Here is a 24445-nt window from a genome sequence, read left to right on the forward strand (position 1 = left end):
ACCCACTATGACCAAAACAACAACACAATAGTTTCATGACTGTTCCCTCCAAATTCAGGAAGTAACAGAAGATAACGAGCAGGTAGAACTGAAGTATCACATCCTTCTGATGACACCTTCCACCTATTAGCCAGACATCACTCACAATTTCACAGTGAGGAAAAAACAGTTCCTCCAACTTAAAGGAACTAATCCCACTAAACATATTCCTGTTCCCTACAAGACTGCTTAAAAGCTGTTCTTATGAGTTATACTCTTCAGTATCCCATTGCTTAACTAGTGCATACACTCACAGGAGTGTTTTACACTACTGGGATAATCTTTGAGATATTAAAAGGGAGCGGTTTTTTTATCCCTGTATTTTTTATCTTATTTTTGGATTGAAAATCCATATTTTTCAAGTATTCTTCCAAGGCTTAACAGGAACTTTAGAGATAGTTGTGACCAGGCAAAAAAAAAAAAAAAAAAAAAAAAGACTGGAAAACAAAATTAAAAACCTGTGTATACAGTGCAAGGGTTTGCAGGGGTAAAACTCTGCAGCAGCTTATACTAATTTAAGTCAAGACATCTGTGTCCACTCTTTAGCAAAATAACTTGTTCCCATCCCTTTCATGGTACTGCCACCAAGCCTCACAGAGTCAGACACTGAGTGGATCTGAACACAAACTAATTAGAGAGGATGACTTGTCAACTGGGAAAGGACCTGAATCCTTGGAAAAGATTTTTGCACTAGGATAGAAGAAATAATGGAACTAAATTAATTAACAGAATTCTAGACATTACTAACATCCACTTGACAGGCAATTTTAGATATGGTAGGAATATGTTATTATGTCTGGATCTAAGGAGGTTGTACTTATCAGATCTGATTCAAAGAGCCATCCTATATGTTCTATATAACTTTTCACCCAGCTTCATCAGGCAAGTTCTGAAGGTTGGTGGTATCTGATACATGTCTCATATCCTTATGAGACATAGTGGTGAGATAACTTCAAAATATTGTCATCTTTCATTTCCATTGCCAAAACACTATCTCCTGTAAGAATTACATTATCTCAGCCCATACAAACTCTTCTATAATTTAATTCTTACCAACTCTTTGATAGCATGCAGCTATTCTTTCTTCTAAACTACAGTTCTTTGTTTCTGCAAGATTAATGCTAGGAAGAAACATTCAGAGCCCCTATTAGACTTGAAAGGTTTTTTTCTTCTTCTCCAGAGTACTATTAGCAGTGATTAAAACATTGTGTAGCGCACACACAATTTGTTCTCCTTCAGTCTTCAGGAGATAAAAAGGAACAAAACTGGAGGGCAGTAAAGATTTTTGACTCTAAATAATTGTGGCTCATGCTGCTATTCAAATGGGTCTTCAGGCAAGTAAGTACATAGCTCCTAAAGGAAATCTCAATGACAGTAACAGTTCTGCAAAATCACACCTATGCCTGGCCAAGTACAAGAGTCATGATGGACACAAGCTCAGAGCTACAAACATATCAGAGATGTGGTTAAACAAGTGAGTATCACAACCTGCAACCTGTTCTAGGGAACTATGAACATTCAGCGTATTGAGTATTTAGAAAGATGCCAGACTTCAGCTCCTGATCCATGGTATTTGCTTTAAAAGTGCTGTACATAAGCAGTCTACACGCAAGATGTGACAGAATGGACTTTAAGTGGCAATTACATTCTAGAAATATCAGTGCTGAAGTCCAAATTAACTGAAAATCGACTTTGTTAAAAAGCTGGTTAGGAATTTCAGCTACTTGACAGTCTAAATAGAATACAAACTGAGTTCTATAAAGCTGGAAATTTTCCTGAGGCACTTAGCCAAAATTAAGCTTCATTATTTTGTGGGTTACTAAATCAAAACCAAATCTAAAAAAACAAACAAAAAAAAATTATGTTAAGTACTTTCAAAAGAATATGCAACTCTAAAACTCTAACTGGCCTTCTCTAAAGATCCCTGTGCAGCACAGAAGTCAGTTATGCAAAGTGCTCTCCACACCACCGCAATGCAGCTGCTTTTTACTAATACCCACCCCTGCTCCTGTGCAGTCTCTGTGGCACCACCTGGCAGCACAGGTACTGCATCTGGGGCATTTCTTTCCCACATGGTGTGATTTATCTGAAGTATGGCACCACAGACTGGCAGGAAAAGCTACACCTTTCGATCTCATTCTCACAGCAAACAATGGAGAACTGTTCTACCAGCAACACCCCTTCCAGGATTTCCTTTCCCTTCCAAAGATTCCTCTCAGGAATTCTTCTTTCACTAACTCTCAGCACTGTCAGAGAATCTTATTATGTACTCAACACGGTTCTGGATCTCCAAAGCATTATGCAATGGCACTGTTCATATGGAATCCAATTTACTCAGGCTAAGAATCTTGGGAGACCTCAGGTCCCTATCCCTTAGCCCTCCTACCTGACTGTACCTCTACACCAGCAACAGCCTCTTCCCAGTGCAGCTTCTTAATTCATTTGACAGACTAACGCAAGCTGAGAGCACAAGCTGAGCCAGAGCTCTGAATATTGCAAGAAGTGTACAGCCTTACCAGGCAGGAGAGGATCTTCAATACATAGCATGGATGGTCTGTATCCATTAGTCATGACTTTCATGATTTCTTCTTTGGCAATATAGGCACCTCCATTTTTTATTCTAATACCAGTTTTCAAGTAGTTAAAATTCCTTCCATAGAGTTCAAAAAATTCTATTAGAAGCATTCCAAGGTTTTCATCAGCTCTTCTGGCATCAATTCTTGGATGTAGCTGGAACACAAACCAGTTTACGCTTATTAAAAATTAGCGGTTTTCAGACCATAACACAGGGCAACAAAAAGCTCTCATTTAACCAACTGAGTACTTCATGTAAGTCTCAACTGAGTCGTTCTCTCACGTACTTGAACCACTCCCACATAACCAAGAGGGGGCAGCACTTCGGCAGTATCTGGAAGCCAAAAAATTCTGTCACCTTTCCTCATTCAGGTTTTTGAGGATTAGGGAATTCTTTTCCCTAAATCGAAAGCAATAAAGAAGTACTGCATGCTAAATTATGGCCTAGTCAGTAACACATTAGTATCAGATTTTTCATAGAAAATCCATCCCTCAATGTTTTCAGGAAGTGGGAGCAATCTAGTTGCCCCAACGGAAATGCAGTTTGTGTCTGTATCTCCACCTCTTATATGTGGTATATAAAATCTATAGTAATATTTCAGTCATCACCACCACCAGCAGACTATGTAAGTTTTCCATTACCATAGCTGCTGAGAGATGCTAACCGCATACTACATCACACAGGTACAAGGCTCAGGGTCACAAAAACGTATTAGAAGTTGTAAGTTATTTGTAACATTGTTACTTGGCCATTTCATTAGTCAAGTACAGCATCTGACAGTCTTTAACATGTAAAACCGAACCAACATGTAATTAAAAAAACAACTTGACTGCGGGATTTCATCATTTTATTACACCTTGAAATCAACTACTCTGCACACTCAGTACCAGCCATCAGGGAAGCAACAGACAAACTGCATCCCACAGATTTATGAAACACCACTAAGGTGATTCAGGTACAGGCCCTAGTGTAAAGAGCAATGCACAGTCTCTATGCCTTTCACAAGGCCCCTGCAGCTGTTCCAGTTCACACAAAGAAGATCTTGGATGTTTGAGAGGTAGACCACAGGATCTTTCAAGAGTCAAACACTCAGAACCGTAACAGTAATGCTGTGCATTGCAAGAGGCATCTGAAGAAACAGTACAATAAAAAGGCATAGGTACAAAACCCAATATATTTTAAAGAACATAGAAACGAATAAGGAGTAGACTTACCTGCAGGAAACTAATTGCCATTAAAATTAGGCTGTAAGAGCTAATTCCACCAGTAAAAACTTCATTCAAATCCCTCTGAAGGAGGAACTGTTTTAATACTAAAATCAAGTAAGGTAGCAAAGAATATTTCTGCAAAGCAAAGTAAGTATTATCAGTGACAATGTCAACATTGAAAAACAAATAAAGAACTGCATAATCTCAACACACCAAGATTCATCTAATAGAAAAATATTTTCAGTGGTGTGCTATACAGTGTTTCCATGGGAAGAACTGAAACGTTTTTTTTTATTCTAGGAACAGATTGATAGACTTCTACTCTTATTTGATTGAAGACCTTACATATCAAATTTATTTCCCACCCAAACAGTAAGATTTTTATATCCTTCTTTGAATGCCAGTGTCACTTACTATAGTCAAAGCTTTCACTCTAGATAGTACTTTTACTACAGAGTGTAAAAGGAAACTTTTAAGTGTGCAGCTACAGAATTGTTTAACAGTTTAGCAAGACAGTATTCATAATGCAGCATCACTTAAATTCAAGGTAAGCAAAACCTGAAAAGACACTTGCTTTAGAAGCATAGTACCTATCTGCAGATCAAGACATGACTGTAGAAGTCCTTTCACAGTGTACAGGCTTATTCACGCAAACACCTAGCATTTAAAGGGAACACAGAATGGACACCAGTAGATAATAAATTAAAGCATCCATGTTTAATTGGTATTAAGGAAAATAGTCTTCAGCAATAAATTTTTAATCCATACCAAAAAAGGTTAGCTAAGCATCTAGCACATCCTTAGCAAGTAGCATAACAATCACTATATGGCTGATACCTTCATGTATTCCTTGATAAATCGAGCTGCCTTCACACCAGTTTCTACATTAAAACTGATGTCAACTTTCACTTCTGTCTCCTGGTCAGTAAGTTTTATTATTGGTACCTGAAAAGATTAAGACGAGAGTATGAATCCCCAGAAATACAACACAACTGCTATTCCCTATCTTACTCCAGACACGGATACAAGCAGTCCAAACGAATGCAACTATCAAGTCTGTCTGAGAGAAGGCAACAATCCCAAGCTGTCAAGTGAATGCTTCCTAGGGAGGTGATTAATGTACAACCACATTAAGTTAAGATCACTGTTGCACTCTCCCATAGACATTAGCTATCTGCCTTCATAGCTGCAGAAGGCAGTTACATACGACAACTTAATTTGCTTAATTTAATTACTCATTCCAGGTAATAGGAGATCTTCTAATCTCATAACCTGTGGGAACTGCATTCCTCTGACCCAGCACTGCACCTTTCACTTGCTAAACTGACAGAAAATCAGCCTAGCAGAAAGTAATGCCTGTTGGTTTATCAAGATGAACTGGTTCAATGTAGAGTCAAATGAAAGCCAGAAGACAAAGCAAAGCAGCTGCAGCAATATGGTAGGAATAAATTATTATAACATGACTGAATACATAGTTCAGCTTCACACCACCTGGAAGGCAACGCCCCTCCAAAAGCATCTTACAATCATAACCTAAACTTCAGCTGATAAGATTTATTTTAAATTGAACTCCTCATATTTTTAATATGAAATGGAAAACAAGAAAGTGGAGAAGTAGAACACCATTTTATAACAACATCAGAAGAAATAAAATAAGAAAGGGTAGAATTGTAAACCTAGCCTAGTGCCATTCTCCATCATTAACTGCTAATACAGATTCTGAAAATCCCATTAATTCTCAGGTAAACCAAAGACTACTAAAGCTACTGTTATATACTGCTACTCTAATGAAAGCCACAGGAATATTATGAACCTAAGAGAGGAAACCTGTTTTAGAGACCACAAAACAGAAGCTTGCTAACAGAAGTTTGGAATACTCACCTTAGTCCCCTGGAGAAAACATCACTTGCCCAGTAATATAAAATTCTCATGCATTAACATATTTAACATGATTCAGGCTTACAAGACAGATGCAGGAGATAATACACATCAGTGTCACAAACAAAATAAAGCTCCCAAGTAATTTATTTTGGAAGGGAAAACCTGACGTTAGGTTTGGAACACCACTATGCCATCAGAAACAAGACAACCTGAAAACTGTGTTGAAAGCTAGACAGCTCTAGTTCCTGGCCCCTGGCTAAACAAATTCCCCTCAACAGTCAGTGGAAAAACATCATGCAAATAGTTAACTTATTTTACTGTCTATTTTGCAAATACTAACTTTCAGATCTTTACTGACAACCCAAGTATAAAGTATGCCCTTCAGCAAACATAGCACAAAATTACCTATGTCTGTGTAAAAGATTCCATGCTATTGCTAAGCACATACAGATTCTTATGAAATCTTGCACAGAGAGATTAAGACAACATTATTTGCTTCATAAATTAAGAACACTATTTATCACCAACAAGCTAAGGAGTCTCAGTTTTTCAGTTCAGTATTTCAAAGCTATTACTTACCGTAGCTTTGTCAAGTACTTTAATGGAATATGGCTCAGCCACATTGTGTTTTCTTAGTGCTTGCTCCAGCAGCTGTAAAGGGGGTCGCTCCCATTTCCCAAAAACAACTAGATCAATATCACTAGACAAAAAGAAGAGAACATGAAATCAAGTCTAAAGCATAATACACTACCAAAAAAAAGGTAAAATTGGCATTCTACATATTACAAGTTGTACAAGGTGATAATTTTGCAGCTTGCAATGCAGGTCCCCAATAAGATTCTCCTAGGAACATTAAGCAAGAAAGTCCGTGGTGCTTCAGGACCCAAAGCAGCATTCTAGCTTCTTACTTCCAGTACTCTGACAAGTTCTTTGAGCTCCTTTCCCTTCCACCTTTCATGCTCCCTCCCCTCTGACTTCCAAAGCGCAATTCTATCCCTCATCTATTTACTCATGTTGACATGCATTTTAATAATCCAAACAATTTTATCAGTGATTGCTATTCATAGAAATGAAATTTCCAGGGCCTTCCTACTGAAAATTTAATTGATGTAAAGACAATATTGTCTTTAAGACAGAGCGACAAAGGTTTCCACATCCAATTGAACCATAAAGTGATATAAAATGCCAAATTAAGTAAGACATTTTGCGCTCCAAAAAGATGGGAATATAGCACTGTGATGACCCTTTTGACTTCACACAGTAATTCTGTGCTAAGTGACACATTCTCAGAAATTCATCTTATTAAACAAACACAATCTTTACAAGGGAAATACTAAACATTCAGTTTCACCATATATTTTTTTAAAAAGCCAGACTAACCCAAAACACAAGGAAAGAAAGATAATTCCCCAAAGGGTCAATAAGCAGAACAGAGCAGTAAGATGACACATCAAATACTTATTGCAAATCTTGAAGTTCAAAAGGTCTTCCTTTTGTCACATGAAATATTAAAGTTTTACTCAAAGTTTGAGAGGTTTTCACATTCCAGTCTAAACTCCTCTTTGAAATTTACCACTTCACTAAAAGAAGACAAATTGCTATATAAGAGTAAACTATTACTTACCTAGTTGGAAGATAAAGCCCTGTACTAAAGCTGCCAAATATCTGGACCTGAAAAGAACACAGCAGGAAAATATCTTGCAATTATGAATGTTCACTTCCTTTTACTTTCACAAAACTTAAAATTTTTCTCAACTTGTTAAGGATGTAGCCAATTTAAAAAGTTACTATATACTCTCTGTACAAACACATTTTTTTCTTACAGAAGCAGCTCTAGAGGAAATTGGGCTTTTTTAGCATGAAATAACTACTAATCCAGCTAGCAGAGAATAAATTAAGGCAAATTATTTTCACTATTTATTTCCAGTTTGACAGACATACAAGCTTTTATCTATTTCCTTCCCTCCTGCTCCTTCCTTTCCTTAGAGGACAGGTTTACTGAAATTGAAAGACTTTAAGGGAAAAATTTTTCCAAACTTTTAGGTTTAAAAACCAGCAAGTACATCTAAACATACAATTCAGATAAATATAAATACCCCAGATTTTACTGTTAAGAATGACTATGAAGTAGCAGCAGGTGTCTAGCGTGTGGAAAAGAAGGCATGATGAAGATACAGCCATAGGATACATCAAATACTTTCAGCGAGCTTCCCATCTAAAGAATTGAGATGTTCTTCCCTCTCTGATACAGCAGAGCCCAATTTACAAGCTCACTTAGTTCTCTCCTGGGCAACACAGGGCCTTTTCAGTGTTTATATCAATTTCCACAAGGTAGAAAATTCTTACTCATATGAAGGAAAGACATGAGTGAGGATGAAGTAGATGAGCTTTACTGTATTTTCAGCTCAGTGTTGGCCTGAGCCTTCACTCTCTGCCATGGAAGGCTATGAAATCACAGTGGTCTCAAACACTCTTCTGGTTGTTAACAGCAATGCTACAATCTGGTAATTGCACAGGTTCACAATACACTCTTTTTGGATGAGCAAACTTATTCATTGGGTAACAAAGTGTTTGAAGGTACACAACCTTAGATTGCAAGGTATCTCAGGGAGTGCAATTTTCCCACAACAGTGGGGCTAAAATAATTCCCCAAATGTCAAATTCATGAGGAGTACAAAAAATAAAATCTGCATTTAATTGCTCAATTACAAACATCCACAGAGACAGGACTCCTAGCAGAAATGGATATATAGTTAGTCTGTCTCACTTTAATAGTCAAAATTAAATTGTACAGAGACAAATATAATAAGCTCTTACTTTAAGAAATGCACTACTAAAAGCTGACAATTCTTCACATTCCCAGCTCTCAAAATGAAAAAAACTATTCAGTAGCATTTATTAACCCAGAATCTAGGTTTGAAATTTCCCCACTTTTTAAAATAAATTTCCAAGTACTGCAAGAGCTGTGATTTAAATCAATTGCCTTAAGCTTGAAGAGTTACCTGTTCATTTCTAAAATAAAGACAGACAATAGCAAGAATAAGTGAACCAAGCTCTACAATTTACTAAAGAATCAAATCACAACTTAAGTTACACTCACATCAGCTGTAGGCCAAAGATCTTTGATGACTGTTTCTATTCTTTTTACCACTTCTCTTCTCATAGCTGCTTCTTCAGGACGAGGGGACATGAAGTCATAGAAGTCAATTATTTCTTCATGTAATCTAATGGAGAAAGTAGAATGAGTTATAGTGACAATTTAGCTATTACAATAAATTTTACCAGAAACAGGCTATAGGATTTATTTAATATCTTTCTTTAACCAAAGAGCTCAGAACACAAACTCTAGTAGACATTTACTAAATTTCTTACTGGCTCAACAGTGAAGGCCAAATCCAATTCCTGATTCTCAATGATTACTTTCTTTAAAATCAAAGCTGACTCAAACTACAAAATTATGCAAAAGTGAAGCAACACAAGATCAACTGAAGTCTTCAAGCAGGCTTATTCTTCCAGCAGTTCTTACTTCTGTGTATGTGGCAGCTTACACAGAATGCAAACAGGCTACTGGCATTAACGAATTTTTGCAGAGGACAATAAAAAGGACATTTGAGTATTTCTTCATGTGAAAATGTCCACTTTGACAAATGGAGGTTCCTTTGACACTCAAGCCCTTCATTAGCTATTAATTCATATAGAAAGTGACCTTCCAACTGAACTCAGTGAGAAATGTTAAATATATTTTCAAGTGTAAAGTATTTTTATACCAGTGTTATATGAGGAGTTCTGACACTGTAACCTTATACACCTATTAAGCCCTTTTGTTTCACATCTACCAATACTACAGAACTCTTGCTGCCAAATTTGAGTTTTCAGGTGAATGTCATGTCTGCCTTCAATGGAAAAGCATCAAGCCATGCCAAACAAAAAATGCAAATAACTACTGCTGTGACTTTTTTCCAAAACATCTTTTCGCTGTTGACATATTTCTAAGATTTCTGTCTAACTCACAAAAGGTTTCTAGTCAACACTGTAGTGAAATCCAAATACTATCCTAAACCCAAAAATCAGTCTATAGTTTATATGCTTAGCGTTCCAAAAGGAAAATTTAATACAACTCTAGTAGAACTCAACTGTTCATCTGAGACTTTTACAATTCATTTTTACTAGGTAATTCCCTTGCTAGCAGATAACCTCCAAGAGACAACATGCCTAATTTTTAAGTCTCAGTATTCCTCTTCACGCACGAAGAGATTTTAGCAGCAAAGCACAAAGTTATTTCCAAAAAGCACACATATTTAGAATTACTTTGCATTTTCTCTTATCTTCAACTGAGCCTGGACCCAAAACTGAACATTTAACTACACAGCAGATTTAACTAACATTTCAATTTGCTGATTAATCTACTGGAATCCAAACTTTTAGAGCAAGACAGAAAATGCAAACTAACATGCTTGTATTTGGTTTTGTTTATACAAAGTATGCTTTTTTCCTACCTTTCAAAGACAAAAAGACCAATAAATAAAATACTTGAATACCCTAACAGCAGTGGGGCCAAACTAAAGACTTCCCATTCTCCTGCCTATAATAATCTGTAGTAGGCAGATATGGGGTGAAAGTAAGGAAAAGCAGGTAAAGCAAAGGGGCAGCCATCCTTCCCAAGTCTCCAGTAATTTCCTTTAGCATACTTTTGGGGTGAATCCCAACCATGACGCATATTAGCTCAAAGGACTTTTCTTCCATAGATTTTTCCAGGTCTTTTAGTCCATTTCTGCTTTGTTATTCATGGTATTCCATGAGAATTTAAGTATGCAACAGAATTAAGTGTGCTTTATTTTAAACTGCTGCCTTGTAATGATTTTATCTTATGCTTTTTCTTGGGGCAAAAGAAGTTGTTACTGGCACTTCATCTCAAAACATAAGACTTCTCAGGCTCTTGATTCATATCCATTTGTCTCTATTCACCAGATGTTTTCCAAGCTACTAATCCTCATTGGTTTCTGTCTCCTTAAACAAGAGAAAGCCCAAAGTTTGATCACTACTAACCTTCCTCAGCTTGTTTTCAATTTGCACATTCTCTGACAGGTGGGCAGAAATACACACAGAGTCACCATGTAATCCTGCCATTCAGTCCAGGACACACACCTGTTTCCATTTTATTGTCCCTACACTTATGAATATTGCTGCTACTTGAGGGTATCTGAGCACACAGCTGCTCTTTAAGAGACCACTATGAAGGAGCTTCAAGGCATTTTCTGAACAAAACCACTAACACAAAGCCCACCCACTGGGTATACTCAGCCTAAGTTATTTTTCTTGAGTCGTGATTCTGTATTTACTAGAATTTAATTTTACCAACAATTTTATAACCTAATGAACAATAAACTCCCACTGCGTCTGTCTGCAGTCAGCTCTAGCTTTCTATTATCCTTTCTATCCTTTTCTCACTCATTTCTTCCCCCCAGGTATTTATGAATACATTGAGCAACAGCCTTGAGTAACTCTATTTGTAACCTTCCCTTATTGTAAAGTAAATAATTTATTCCTTCCTTTGGCTACTTGTACGCAGCTAGCCCAGCAAACCTGCAAATGTTTGATTTGTAGTCTTCAAAAAGAATCTCAAACATTCTTCTGAAAAAAATCCAGCAGTTGTGTTATCAAACTGAACACAGGAATATGGATTAACAATGAATCCTTCAAGAAAATGAGACCTGTGAAACACAACTACTTTTATCAAAACATGCACTACACCCTTTCTTTACATTTGCTCATACAACAAGTTCTGTTTTGTTATGGTATCAGCCCCATCCAACCATTCCAGGAGATCCAGGTATTTCTGGAAAAAATGCATTTACAGTAGCCATCCTGTGTTAAGGAAGGAGGGGAAAAAAGGGGTCTCCATCCCCATATGCATCACAACCTCTACCATACACAGCAGAGTCTTTCAAAAGCAGCCCCAGTGCATCACTGAGCTCAGAAAAATAGCCAACACACAAGTACTCTCTCACTTTGATTCGTCACTGAGCTTCTCTTCAGATGATTAACACTGTCACAATTGTTAACCATGTCATGAAAGACTCAGAAGAATATCACTCATCAGGAGTCTACATTTCTTTCCCTGATCTGCTTTTTAATATGAAGAAAGGTTCATATTTCCTACTCTGCACTGGCAATGCAGTACTTAGTTTAATGCTTCAGTCTGCACAGGACAACAACCAAGGGCCAGATAATCAAAGCTCATTGAGAGTTCAAGACATACCCACGGCTAACTCCTCTGAAATTCTTCAGCATATACCACAAGACATGGGGGTACAACAGGTACCATTCTGCTGACTCGATTTAAACTCCTGTTGAAATTTAAAATTACACTTGCCTGGAGTCAGAGAAAGTTCTGGTGAGAAGTGTCTTAAGTCCTATGACAGAAAGCAACGCAATTAGTTCACTTAGTTCTTGATCTGCCTTCCCCCAGGGGCCTTTCATGTCTCTCCATGAGCCCTATTGACTCTGGCAAGTTTCTTGCTTTCAATGTGAAAGACTTTCAGGTCTCATTGCATTTAGCAAACCATTTCTCAACTCTCTGTCTCAACAGACTTCTCTTTTGTTTGCTCTCTCCAGTTTTCGTTAATTCAACAGTTTCTGCTTCTTAGAGATCGTCTGCTTGGTCTACGTCCTTCTGGATTAGAATCAATGCTATACTCACAGTCTGCATATGACAACACAACCACTGTAACATTTTACCTTTTGGTTTTCACCTGAAGAAGTGTCTCAAAACAGAGATGCTTTTTTAAAATTGTATGTTACAGAACTTCGCATTTTTGTAAACATCTTTGCTCAGACAAGGTTACTGAAACACAGTCACAAGAAAAACCCAGCTCTTAAGTATATAAAACAAGATCCTGTATGCAGTTCAGGACTAATGCCAGAGTAACTCCTCTACTAGCTGAAGGAATACTGCGGTGTCTGAAAAAAACAGGTAACAGTGGAATACTCAGCCAGCCAATACAGGGATAGCTTTTACATTAGTATTTTGTCCACACAGGCTCTATGATTTTCATAAGCACTTCTTAAGCCAGGACTGTGACAGTATTTTAAGCATTAGGAACACAATTTCCATTTGAAGCACATGGTGTACATGCAGATACAAGTCACATCCTAACTTTTTCATAGAACTTCCTTCAACATATAGCACAAGTCAACCTTCTCAATTTGCTTCTTAGAGAATGTGGACTCCCAACAGCATCACAGCACCTAGCTATCTCTTATAAAATTTTAAGATGCCTATTGTATTACTTTACTAGCAAATGCAAGCCTTGTAATCAACTTTTTCTCAAGACAGTCTTATGTATTTATATAAATACTGGGAAAGAAACTTGTTGGTGAGCTATAACTGTACTCTTACTTAATATAAGATGGCAAAGATTAGAATGCAGGGATGCAGAAAGAGGCTACTTGTACTTGTTACACTATTCAGGTTGCTAATTTCAACAGCCTGGAGGAACCTACCGTTCACTGATGCTATTACTGCTAAGCACAGCAAGCATCTGCTGCTTACAGGCTGAACTATGCAACAGAATTAACATCATCTGTTTATCAAAAAATTACCCCTTTTACTGTTTTAGAAAAGGCAGACACATTTCTAGTCTCCAAGTTAAAATAACACTCAGGTGATGTTCTCAGACTTTTGCAATGTTTTTGCTTAAAGGCAAGTTTTTAAGAAAGGAGATCATCCACTTTACTCATTTACCGCAAATATTATACATGAGATTAACTTATTACTTCAAGGGCTAACTTCAATGCAGCGAAATGAATTTCTCAAACATCATCAACAAACTAGAAGGTAAATGAAAAGCTACAGAGAGTTTGTTCACTCAAGTAGGCATCTAGTTCCTTTTCAACATGACTATGCTACTAAGCACATTATTCTAAAGGAACAGACAGAAATATGACTGCATCTTTTACGTCGAACAAATAATGCTTTTTAAAAACATCCTTTACTTACTAGAGTGAATGTTTTTCCTAACTGAAGTCTAACACATCATCCAAAAATCTTTATAAAAGGAAAGCACAAATGCCACAGTTAAAGCATGGGGATCTAACACTAGGGGATTGTAGAAAAGGGCAGTAAAGAAATGGGGAAGTATAGGCAGGATCTCAAAAGAATCTTTGTTGAAATCAAGGTTACAAGTCATACAATACATTCCTTCAATGAAGGATGAACTCCAAAACATGCGTGAGGACTTCATTGTCTCAAGACTAAATGGTGAAAGGCACAGCACTGCACATATTTTGGAAAGCTGTTGAACTGTACCTTCACCTATGACTAGAGCAAAGCACAATTGCATTATCATGGAAATGCAGGTGAAATCTCACACACAACAATCAAATGCATTCAATAGTTGAAAGTGGTCTTACAGTCTAAAACTAAGGAACACAATTCAGTGAAATAAAGGAGAATACATATATGTATGAGTGAAAACAGTAATATATTCTGAGACAGACTTTTCCCAGTATGATCTAAGCTTAAGACAACTGCAAAAGGGGCTGAAATACAACTATGACCAAGAAGAGCTGAGCTACAATTCTTCTCTTCCGACTCCCACTCAAAACATTCATCAGATGCTTTTACCTTTGTATATTAGTCCTCCTCAACACCAGTAAGGCTTAGGCAGTACAACTCTTATGCCCTATGCAATGTTCTAAGCTTACAGATGAGAACAGTGCTACACTCACAGACTGTACTGAACCAAATCAGTCTCATTTACTATGTTATTCAGACAGCAATTATCTTTGTCACTGTAATTGTATAGAAGGCAGCAAACTCCAAAGACTGGCAGAATGAAAAAAAATCTCAACTGTATAGAACTTATGAATCAGAGCTGTGAAATGTTTTAGGTAACCTAAATACTAAACTCAAGTAAGAATTGAGCTTTCTTCACAAGTTAGCTACGAAGAAGAGGATGGAAGAAAAAAAGTACTTTTGTTCTCATCCACAGAACAAAGAGTAGTTTATAAAATATATTGTGCCTTTTACACAAGAGATCATATTGTTCTTATTTCTTAAGCTTTCTCTTTGCCCCACAGCAATGCAAATCAGAGTCCATCTTAACTTTATACCAAGTTTCTTGCCAATTATCTTTTACCTCCTAGGAACACCTTGACAGTTGATGCGCTCAAGAAACTAAGTCTGTTGGATTGATTTACACTGCAAATTTCCCGACCTAAGTAACAGAATTTGTCTGCATTTTTAAAAAGAATCAGAAACTAATCTATTTTTGCAAAGTATGTCAATCCAATAAAACTCAACCAATTACCTTATAAATGGCCAGATGTACTTTGCAAAAGCTGCATTATAAAAAATTTAAAAAATAAGCAGATGTGCATCTCCAATTTAATATATGGCAAAGCAGATCCACTACGTAAACTTCTGAAGTACATTACTCCTGACTTCGACTGATGGACTTCCCTACACCACCAAGAAAACATCACAATCATTTTGTTGCACCAGTGAAGGAGAATGCCATATGTTAAACCTTGGGACAGAACCAGCAAGCTTGCTATGCCAATAAATAGAACCACTAAACCCCGAAATTCCTGCCTTAATACCATTATTTTCCGAATGCCCAAAGATAGCAAGCGATTAACATCCCAGGCAAGTCAGACTGCAACAGCAGAAACACATTAGTGATGAAAGACTAATTATGCCCATGTAGATCAGGTGCTCATTACACCAGGTTAGCCACCAAAACATTAGAAAAAAGCAACTCTTGACATAATCCTGAGCAGCAGACTCTAATTCAAAATGCACTCATCAAAGCACTACTGGCAGCAAACCCTTCACATTCGAAGTCAGCATCTCTGCAAGGCAAAAGCTAGAAAAGTCTTTTCTGGATTTAAGTACTGCTGCACTTTGCCATTTAAAAAAGGAAGCTCCTTTAAGATCATAACCAAGAGAACAACGTCTTTCAGAGACTTTTAAAGAGATCACACTGGTTGTTTAGTGTGCATCACTAATCAGGTTTTAGGTGGAAAAAAAGAGGTTTTACCACCTTGTCACAGGATTCCATCAGGAGAGGTCTTCAGAAACCCTGAAGTCATGCACAAAGCAGGAAAAGAGGATTGGAAGATTAAGGGTATCAAAAACGATTATGAGGTACAACTTAACGAGATGCAAAGCTATGACTGAGAAAGGCTAAACTAGTTCAAGAGCCCAAAAACCTGCTTCTGCTAAGTGAATTAAGTGATCAGTACAGAGAAAGTGATCCCAATGTATGATACGTAGAGAAGCTAGTATTTTATTTTTTTTAATTCCTCAGATTTCCCTGATCCACAATTATAAAGGGAAAACTTATCCCAAACCAACTTTTTCATAGAAAATACTTCACAGCAAAACCTATTCCTGGTGACTGGTATTCACCAAAAGTCACACGCACTTGATACTGCATTTGTATGAGAACAGTAAGTAGCTATCTTGTTTTTTAATTTAAAAGGATTAGCTTTGACATTAAAAATAGCCAAAGAAGCCTAAAGTAGAATCAATGCAACAAGTGAATAGCTACAACAGTATCAAGATGCTAACATAACTATCATAAATGGAAGTAGTGTCTAAAAAAAAACAAAACAAAAAACATTCAGAACTACTTGAAAGAATCAGTGAACCACAAAGGGAAATGTTATTTTCTTGGATTTCCAAACAGCACTTGACAATGGCCCCACATGGCCTTATGCAGGCTTATGAAGAAACTAAGCTGACATGAGATGAGGGGAAAGACCCTTCAGATAGATAAAGAATTGTTTTAAACAGGAAACAAGCAGCTGGAACTCTTAGTTTCCATATTAAAGGAAGATCACTTGTGAAGCCCCAAAAAGAAAAACGACAGGCAAGTCCCATGTCTCCCCAATCGGGAGACAAAGTACAAGATAGAACAAGATAGCCCAAGACGCAGGAATATTGTGACACTATCACACACAGGTCTGGTTCACATGAGTCCCAAGGATAAAACAGGACTGAAAAGCATACAGAGGAGATAAACATCTAGAGGCAAGAAACAGTTTCAATACAAGGAATGATTAAACAGACTAGAAAACAAACAACTGTCAGGTCATTCAACCTTTCCCCCCCACCACTCTTTTACAAGTCCCCTGCAAAGTGCACTCATGGTCTGCCTCTGTAATGCACAGACCTGCAATTGGCAGCCCCTACAACCCTAGTGACTGCCTCACGAAAAAAGAAAATAAATGAAAAAAAACCCTTTACATAATGCATAGCTTCTCTGAGGAACATCTTCCCACAGGTGATTGCTGATCCCAGAAGATCATAGAAGATCAAGACAAATTCACATGCAAAATCTACAATAAGCACAATAATGCACTGCCTATAGTCCAGGTAGTCCAAGAACCATAGACAATTTAAAGCTGGGAGATGCTTCCAGGAAATATCACCCCAAGCTCTCGTTAATATATCCTTTTCCCAATATTTAGCATTGGCCTCTAACAGTCTCACCAAGTACAGCTGTTGATGTTCTTGGTGCCAACTGTCTCTACTGCCAAAGCCTAACAACTGGCAAAAGCACCATGAAGCTGATGCCAGAATTAAACTGCTCCAAACATGTCCCATTCTCCTTTACACACAGATGTGAACACCTGTCAAGCAAGGCCTTCTCATGTTTTACTACTGTAGCTCAGCCTCTCTGACCTCTAGTACCTCTAGTGACTCTTGAGCCTACCGCTGCCAAAATATTCTGCGGGAGTTCAGGGTGGAGGTGCGGGGTCCGGCAGCTACAGAGATCTTTTGTTACCAGTTAATGTGAAACATTAAGAGAGATAAGCTGAATCGCCCTTAGCGGGGGCTGAGACAACGAGTAAGACAAGTCTGCGTTTACCTTATGCATAAGTAGTTTATAGAAGAGGTTAAGCGAGATGACGGTGATCAGTAGCCATTAAGAAAAGTAAAACATGTAACCCAGGAAACCAAAGTTCTTGTAACGGCTAAGCTATAGTATGTAACAGTATAAAAAGAAAACGGACTTTGCATGAACCACGCTCAGTACCTCTATCCATCACCGACAACACTCCTTTCATTCCACTCCCCAAAGCATCAGTCTCTACGCTGGTATCCACTTTGCACGGAAACTTTGTGCTTCACCAAGGCAACTTACTTGACCACCGGAAATAAAGAGATGTTCTGTTCTTTTGACAATTGATCCAGCAGCTACCCTGGAACTTTCCTTCATACCAGCCTTTAGGCATGGAAACAATCCATTCAACTACATCCTAATGCTCTCCAGAAGTTTACTATGACTAACAGGCAACTACTTCCACACTTCTCCTGGCGTACACTCCAGCATTTACTGCCTAGTTCTACCCTGACCCTATAGGCAAGCAAACCAAGAACTGAGTGTACGATGCCAGCACAACCTGCTGCCCACGTTAATACCTCCACTACACTTAACACCACAGATAGCAGACAGCAAGGATTGAACAGCAGTGTGGATGAAGCACAGCCCACTGTATTGACTCTTTACTAAAAAGTGTGTTGGAGCAAGACAGCACTGTCAAGTACATGGAGGAGTTAAGAATAACCACCTTTGGGAAGCCCTTAAAGCCCTACAAGAGCTGGACATCTCAGTGCAGACAGTAAAGGCTTCACAGCATTTCCAAAGTCTACATTCTTTCAGCTCGAAGTAGAAGAAAACAAAACTTGCAGAAGGGGCTGACAATGTGGCATCCCCACACATTAATTTGTATCTGACAACTCTGACAGCAGGATAATAAGAAGCAAGGACTGATAAACATGCAGCTGGAGCTATGCACAGTCCTGAATGCAATGGATTTTTCATAGTGCATTGCACTAAACAGTAATTAAGTTTATCTTAGTCAAAGTTCTGAAATATGTCAAAAATGAAAAAAACCCTGTCAGTCTGGAATTAAAACCACTGCATACAGGTGAAGAAATAAAGACGACCTAATACAGGCTTAGCATATAGGAGCACCACCATATCTCTGGACATCCCTTTTTGTACACGGTATCATTCAGCTGCAAGCTGGTGACCACTGAAGCAAATCTTCCGGGAAAGCATTGTCATAAGCTCACTTTGCTTATAAGAACTCTACCCAGGTACCTGCTGTGGCCATCAGGGAATGCTGGCCTGGATCCTTAGGCCTGGATCAGCCTAAGGAAATGTGGAGGTCTTGGTGCTCTTGTACTCTACAGCAGAACTTGTGTGTCATTATCAACGGAGAGTTAAAAGCAACAGCTATATGGGGGGAAAAGTGAATGCAGGAAGTCATCAGACACTATGCAACACTAATTAGTCCAGGCACAGCACCATTCCAATGTATCATAACGGTTCTGGTATCCAAACTAATCCTCAACAAGCCAGTTCTGTTGTTTCTGCACAGCACTGTAATGTGCCAAGCAGATATGCTAGGTATTTCAGCACTAGATGTTCATTCAACATCTACAATTAGACTGAACACTTAGTTGAAAGTATGAAGCAGAACAGAGTCATTATTAAAAATGCCTTAAATCTTTACTTACGTTGTTAAATCCATATTAAGAAGCAAACTAATTATATCTGATGTGATTTGATACTATTCAAAAGCTATTAGCTACATCTTCAGAGAAAGCACTGTATCAGCTGTGCATTCAAACAAAAGCAGTTGAGTCCTTAGCAAAAAGTTTAGAATAGCTTATTATTTGAAATAATATTCAAGCACTTTTAAGCTCTCTGGATGCTTAAATTACTCAGATACATTTAAGATACTGACTTTACAAAAACAGAAGGTATTTGCTGAACAAAGAATGCACATCCTAAGAGGCAAGATGTAGTTTTAATTCACACAAGAGGATACTTTACAGTACCAAGAAATAACATGTAGTTCTGAAAATAAGTCACACAGTTTGAATTAACCTCATAATATTAAAGGACACTTCTGTGCCTTGCATCTGAAACCAATCATTTTGTCATCTGTAGTCCTAAACTAAATCCAGGCATATAGGAATTTACGCTGTTGCGATATTAATCACTCTGCTGAAGCACTGGAATAAATATGGCTTCAATCTCCTCACTCCTTACCTTACAAAGTTCTGTAAAAGTGTAACATGGGACAATCTAGGGTATCCGAAAGCACAGCTTTAGGATGAAATCTAATCAAGCACAGCTATTCATACTTGTGTTTTATGAGAAAAATTTCCTTTACAAGGATTGTCATGCTGCTATCAAAGTGGTGAAAGCATGAGTCCAGTGGAAAAAAAGGAATGCTGTATATAAAACAGAGGAAAACACAGCTTTTATAACATACAGTATTCCTAAACACCACCACACCTACCATCACAAAGCCACTGACTATGAGCAGTGTGAAAAACAATGACTTGCAGTGCTACAGACCATCTTCAGCTCTGAATGAGAAAGCAGAGAGAGCACAGTACTGTTTCAAAGCACGCAGGCAATTCATAAGAAGTACTACTGCAGCCTGGGAGAGGGCTAACAGAGATTACCCTTCTTACTCAGTTACCTAAAGATAATACAGTTACACTGTGAGCCACTGCATATCACTTGGAAATTTCAGCACGTTGTAGAAAAACATTCTTTTACGAACAATATTCACAGCAGAGTAAGCTCTACCATTCATGTACAGGGTAAGCATAAGAGCAGCTATGATCAAGTCCTTCTTCCCATGATCAATGCCCAAACCAGACTGCAGCTGAAGATTTTCAGCAGTTTTTCATTTTCATTTTTCAACAGTTGCCTATATCAGTATGGCAACACTGAAGATAGTGTCAACAGATGATAAGTTATCAAAGTGATACTTCAGGACCTGGCTGACAGTTCCAGGGAACAGCAGGCAACTAAAGGAACATAAGGGATCCACAGAAAACTCCTGTAGGGATCTGTCCCCATCCCAGCCTTTTCAGCGCATTTTTATTTGAATTGCCAGATAACACACCAGCCAGGTTTCAGGGTAAAGATAAGCTCGCCACTAAACAGGAATTACTGCTGGAGCTAGATACCTAAATCCACTCCATCAGTAACAGTATTCTTACCTCAATCATGCAAGCACTTCATAAAAATTACTAACACTAAACAGAAAACTGTTTAAGAATACACACTTGTCCAAGATTCACCCTGGGTAACAGAACTCAAGGTAGAAACTGCTTGTCATATTTAGGTCTATGGTTTCAAGATTCATGCTCTCCTTCAGCACTCATTAGTTCCCTGCAACTTTAAGGAAAGCTCTGGAACTACAGGACCACACATGCTGTAGTTACTGGTAACTCCCAGAATCAGGTCTCACTTTTGTAATACAGATCCTTGGCAGCTGATCAGGAAACACAACTTCCACTTTCAAAGATATTTAGCGAAAAATATCTTTAATGTATCAGCAAAAGAACTACCTGCATTATGGAACTGAATAGTGCAACTGAATCTCAGCTAAATTATTTTCTTGAGTATAGATTCTCTATAAACTCATACTTGAAGAGTGGCATAGCCACTGTTAAAGGAAAGCCAAAAGAAAACAGGAAGACAAACAATGAAAAATAAAGGTATGTGAATGGCATAAGTGGTTCTGCGTAACAGCTACAGGACAGAACTTGTAATGCCTGGATTTGATTCACAGGTTTGCCATTTGCCATAGACCTGCTGGGTAAATTCAGGCTGCTCCTTTCTCCACCTGCCTGGAGATCTGCCTCACACTGACTTGAATTAAACAGCTAAATAAAAAGGTTAACTCAGTGCTCTACCACATCTCGATGAAAAAACAAAAACTGCACACTATTTTAAAGATACTATTGGAACTTCAGAAATACGAACTTCTTAGTATAGGACTCAAAGCTCCTAGTGCAAGACACCTCTTAAAGATCAAATCGTAGCTTCCTGTAACAAATTTTTATTTTCAGTGTCAGTCTGAAATCAAAAAGCAGTAGTCACAAGTTTTGTCCTTCCCAGAAGAGCTTATGGTTTGCAAAAACAGACCTTTAAAAATATCTTCTAATACTTCTGAATAACTTTTAACATACTCAGCACCTGACAGTACTACACAAGAGAAAAGGAAGACACTTTCCTTAAGTTCAATCTCTCAATTAAAAATCCCCAGCTCTGAAAGGGTGCCCAGTTATCTTTAGCTATTTCCCCTCTGCAAATATGCAGCACCCCTACTCCACAGGCATGCAAAGGTCTTGATGTTAGGATGTTCCAAGAAACTATTTTTGAAGTGACATAAGAAGTCTGCTACAGTCATTCAATGCAGCTAGCTAGCATGTTTTCCAGGAATACAATAACCTTAACTTTAGAAAGTAACATTTCCTCTTGATTAAATGAAATTTGACAGGTGAAATACAACAACCTCATACTGCATCCCAGACATGCTTAGTTCAATTTTAGTCCCTTCTCCATGTCAATCAAATCAAACTGATTACTCGGCCTTACTAACTACCCATTTAGATGAGAAGGTATGGCTTTCAAGATAGCGTAAGCTTCATAAAAGTGTTCTCTTCAAAAAGACAAGATTTCTGTACAGGTGTTGGCTGGCTCAACCTATCCTAGAGCTAAAATGCACTTCAGAGAAATGTTCTAAAACCACACTGACTTTCATGCCTATTTCAGACAGAACTCGGCACCTCCCTTTCAAGTGATGTTCCTAACACTCCCCAAGCTAACCAGCTTGCTGCAGCCTAAGCAGAGGCATTTAAAAATTAGCACAAGGTTTTTCTTTGAGTTCTTCTGAACGGAAGCATTCCACTTCCCCTTTACAATCTGAATTAACACCTGGTAGCTCTGACAAGCATCCTCCACCGATCCTTGCTTTATTATTGTAGGTGACCTCTGATAATGGCCTGACAACTTCACCTCTCAACCTACAAGCTAAGGCCTAATTCCCTGTATCTAAGGGTTCGCTGGCCCCGTATGAATCGCTGCTTCGGCCAGGAGCCACCCTGCCGGCACAGACCAAGGTGATTTATATAAGGGCACGGGTTTGTGCCCCGCCATCCCCTACCATCGGCCTCCCTGCTGAGGCCGGGCTCCACAGGAGTTCGTGTCATCCCAACCCACCGTCCCACTGCCCGGAGGGGCCGCAGAAGAGGCGGCCGAGGCCCCCCTTCTCTCTGGGGCTGCAGCAGCCCCCGGGACCCCGGCTGCTCACCCTTGCACGCCCGGGCTGTATTTCCTGGTCTTCCAAGGGGTGCCGGGGCTCTGCAGCGCTGGCTGAGGCGGCTGCCGCTGCTGGTGGGGGGAGTTGATGGCGACGCCGCGGCTGCCGGAGAGCAGGTAATTCATGCCATAGGTGCTGGCTTTATTCTCCCGTTTCCTGCGGCCCGGGTGGTACTGGTGCTGCTGGGGAGACGCCGGCGGCGGGTGCGGGCTGCGCGCCAGGTGCGGCGGCTGGTGGTGCCCATTCACAGCGTTCACTTTGTTCTCGTGGAAGTTAAAAAACTCCCCGGGTCCGGCCCCGCTGCCCAGCAGCCCGGGAGGAGCCACCGCCACCGCCCGGGGGCCGCCGGAGGAAGAGGAGGAGCCGCCGCCTCCGCCGCCGCTGCACGATCCCGAGGAGGAGAAGCCGGGGCTCTCGGTGCCGGACTCCACCGACGAGCAGGAGGACGAGGAAGACACGGAAGGCGACTTCTGCAGCCGCCGCCCTCCCTCACCGCCTCCGCCGTTCACCGCCGCGGGGCCGGCAGGGACACCGGGCACCAGTCCGGTCAGCAGGGCCGGCGGGGAAGGCGAAGGCGAAGGCGGCGAAGAGGAGGAGCAGCAGGCGCCGGGCGCCCCGAGCCGCACGCAGCCGTGCCCGCGGGGCGGAGAGGCGGCAGAGTCCAGCGCCGGGGAGTTGAGGCAGAGGTAGTGCGGGAAGCTGGCGCCGCCCCGGCCCCCCACGCCCTGCGAGGTCTCCCAGATCTGCATCCACAGCGCATTCGCGGGTCCTTTCTGCTCGGGCTGGATCCAGGCCACGCGGGGATCCATCCACGCCCGCCCGCCGCCGCCGCCGTCCCTCACCGCCCGGCCAGAGCGCCGCGCCGCCGCCCGCTCACCGCCCGCTCCCTCGCTCGCTCGGCCCGGCAGCGGCGCTAGGAGCGGCCCGGCAGCAGCGGCATGTGTCGCGGGGAGGGCGGCAGGGCGGCCGGAGGCAGAGCCGGGCGAGGCGAGCGCGGCTCGGCAGGAAGCGGAGGCGGCGCAAACTGTACCCGGCGGTGCCCGGAGCGCTCCGCTCGCCGTTCCAATGTGGCGTGTCCCCCTCGCCAGGGCCAGAACCGGCACTGCGCATGTCCCGCAGATTTTAAACCTTCACCGGAGACGGCCGCCCTGGCAACCGCACATGCGCGGGAAGCGGGAGGGAGAAGGGAGCTGGGAATGCTCCCCCGCCCGGCGCTCGCCCGCCTGCGCCGGCGCGGAGCGGGGTGGCCGTGCCTCAGCCTCGGCGGGGCGGGCTGCCGGCAGCTCCCTAACTCCCGCAGTCGCTGAATGGGGCAGGCTGGGAGGGAGAGCAGTGGTTCAACCTTCCTGCTCAAGCAGAGTAATCCCAGAGCACATAACACTTGATTGCATCCAAACAGTTCTTTAATATCTCCAGTGAGGGAGACTTGACAACCTCTCTGGGCAACCTGTTCTGTGTGTGCTCACTCGCACAGGGAAGAAGTTCTTCCTCGTGTTGAGGTGGAACATCCTTTGCATCAATTGCTTCCCTTTGCTTCTTGTCCTATTGCTTAGCAGCACCGAGAAAAGCCTGGCTCCATCCTGTTGACACC

At 40.4% G+C, this 24445-nt stretch overlaps 1 protein-coding gene across 4 annotated transcripts in view; it reads right to left on the bottom strand.

The window, feature by feature from the left end:
* Positions 1–24078, bottom strand: part of TENT4A (terminal nucleotidyltransferase 4A) — a 59517-nt gene extending 35439 nt beyond the window's left edge. For 2 of the 4 annotated variants that reach the window (XM_085052171.1, XM_085052168.1), the window contains exons 1-7: positions 22846–24077; positions 8804–8927; positions 7328–7374; positions 6283–6403; positions 4660–4767; positions 3829–3957; positions 2556–2769 (exon numbers count right to left, since the gene is read on the bottom strand). In XM_085052171.1, the coding sequence (XP_084908297.1) occupies positions 2556–2769; positions 3829–3957; positions 4660–4767; positions 6283–6403; positions 7328–7374; positions 8804–8927; positions 22846–23663 (1561 nt within the window). In that variant the 5' untranslated portion in view covers positions 23664–24077. Of the gene's footprint in view, positions 1–2555; positions 2770–3828; positions 3958–4659; positions 4768–6282; positions 6404–7327; positions 7375–8803; positions 8928–22845 lie in introns of all 4 variants that reach the window. The other 2 variants (XM_085052169.1, XM_085052170.1) reach the window with 2 other exon arrangements.
* Positions 24079–24445: the final 367 nt, after the last annotated feature.

Source organism: Lichenostomus cassidix, chromosome 2 (assembly GCF_008360975.1).
Source record: "Lichenostomus cassidix isolate B80296 chromosome 2, HeHo_3.0, whole genome shotgun sequence".
Lineage (NCBI taxonomy): Eukaryota > Metazoa > Chordata > Aves > Passeriformes > Meliphagidae > Lichenostomus > Lichenostomus cassidix.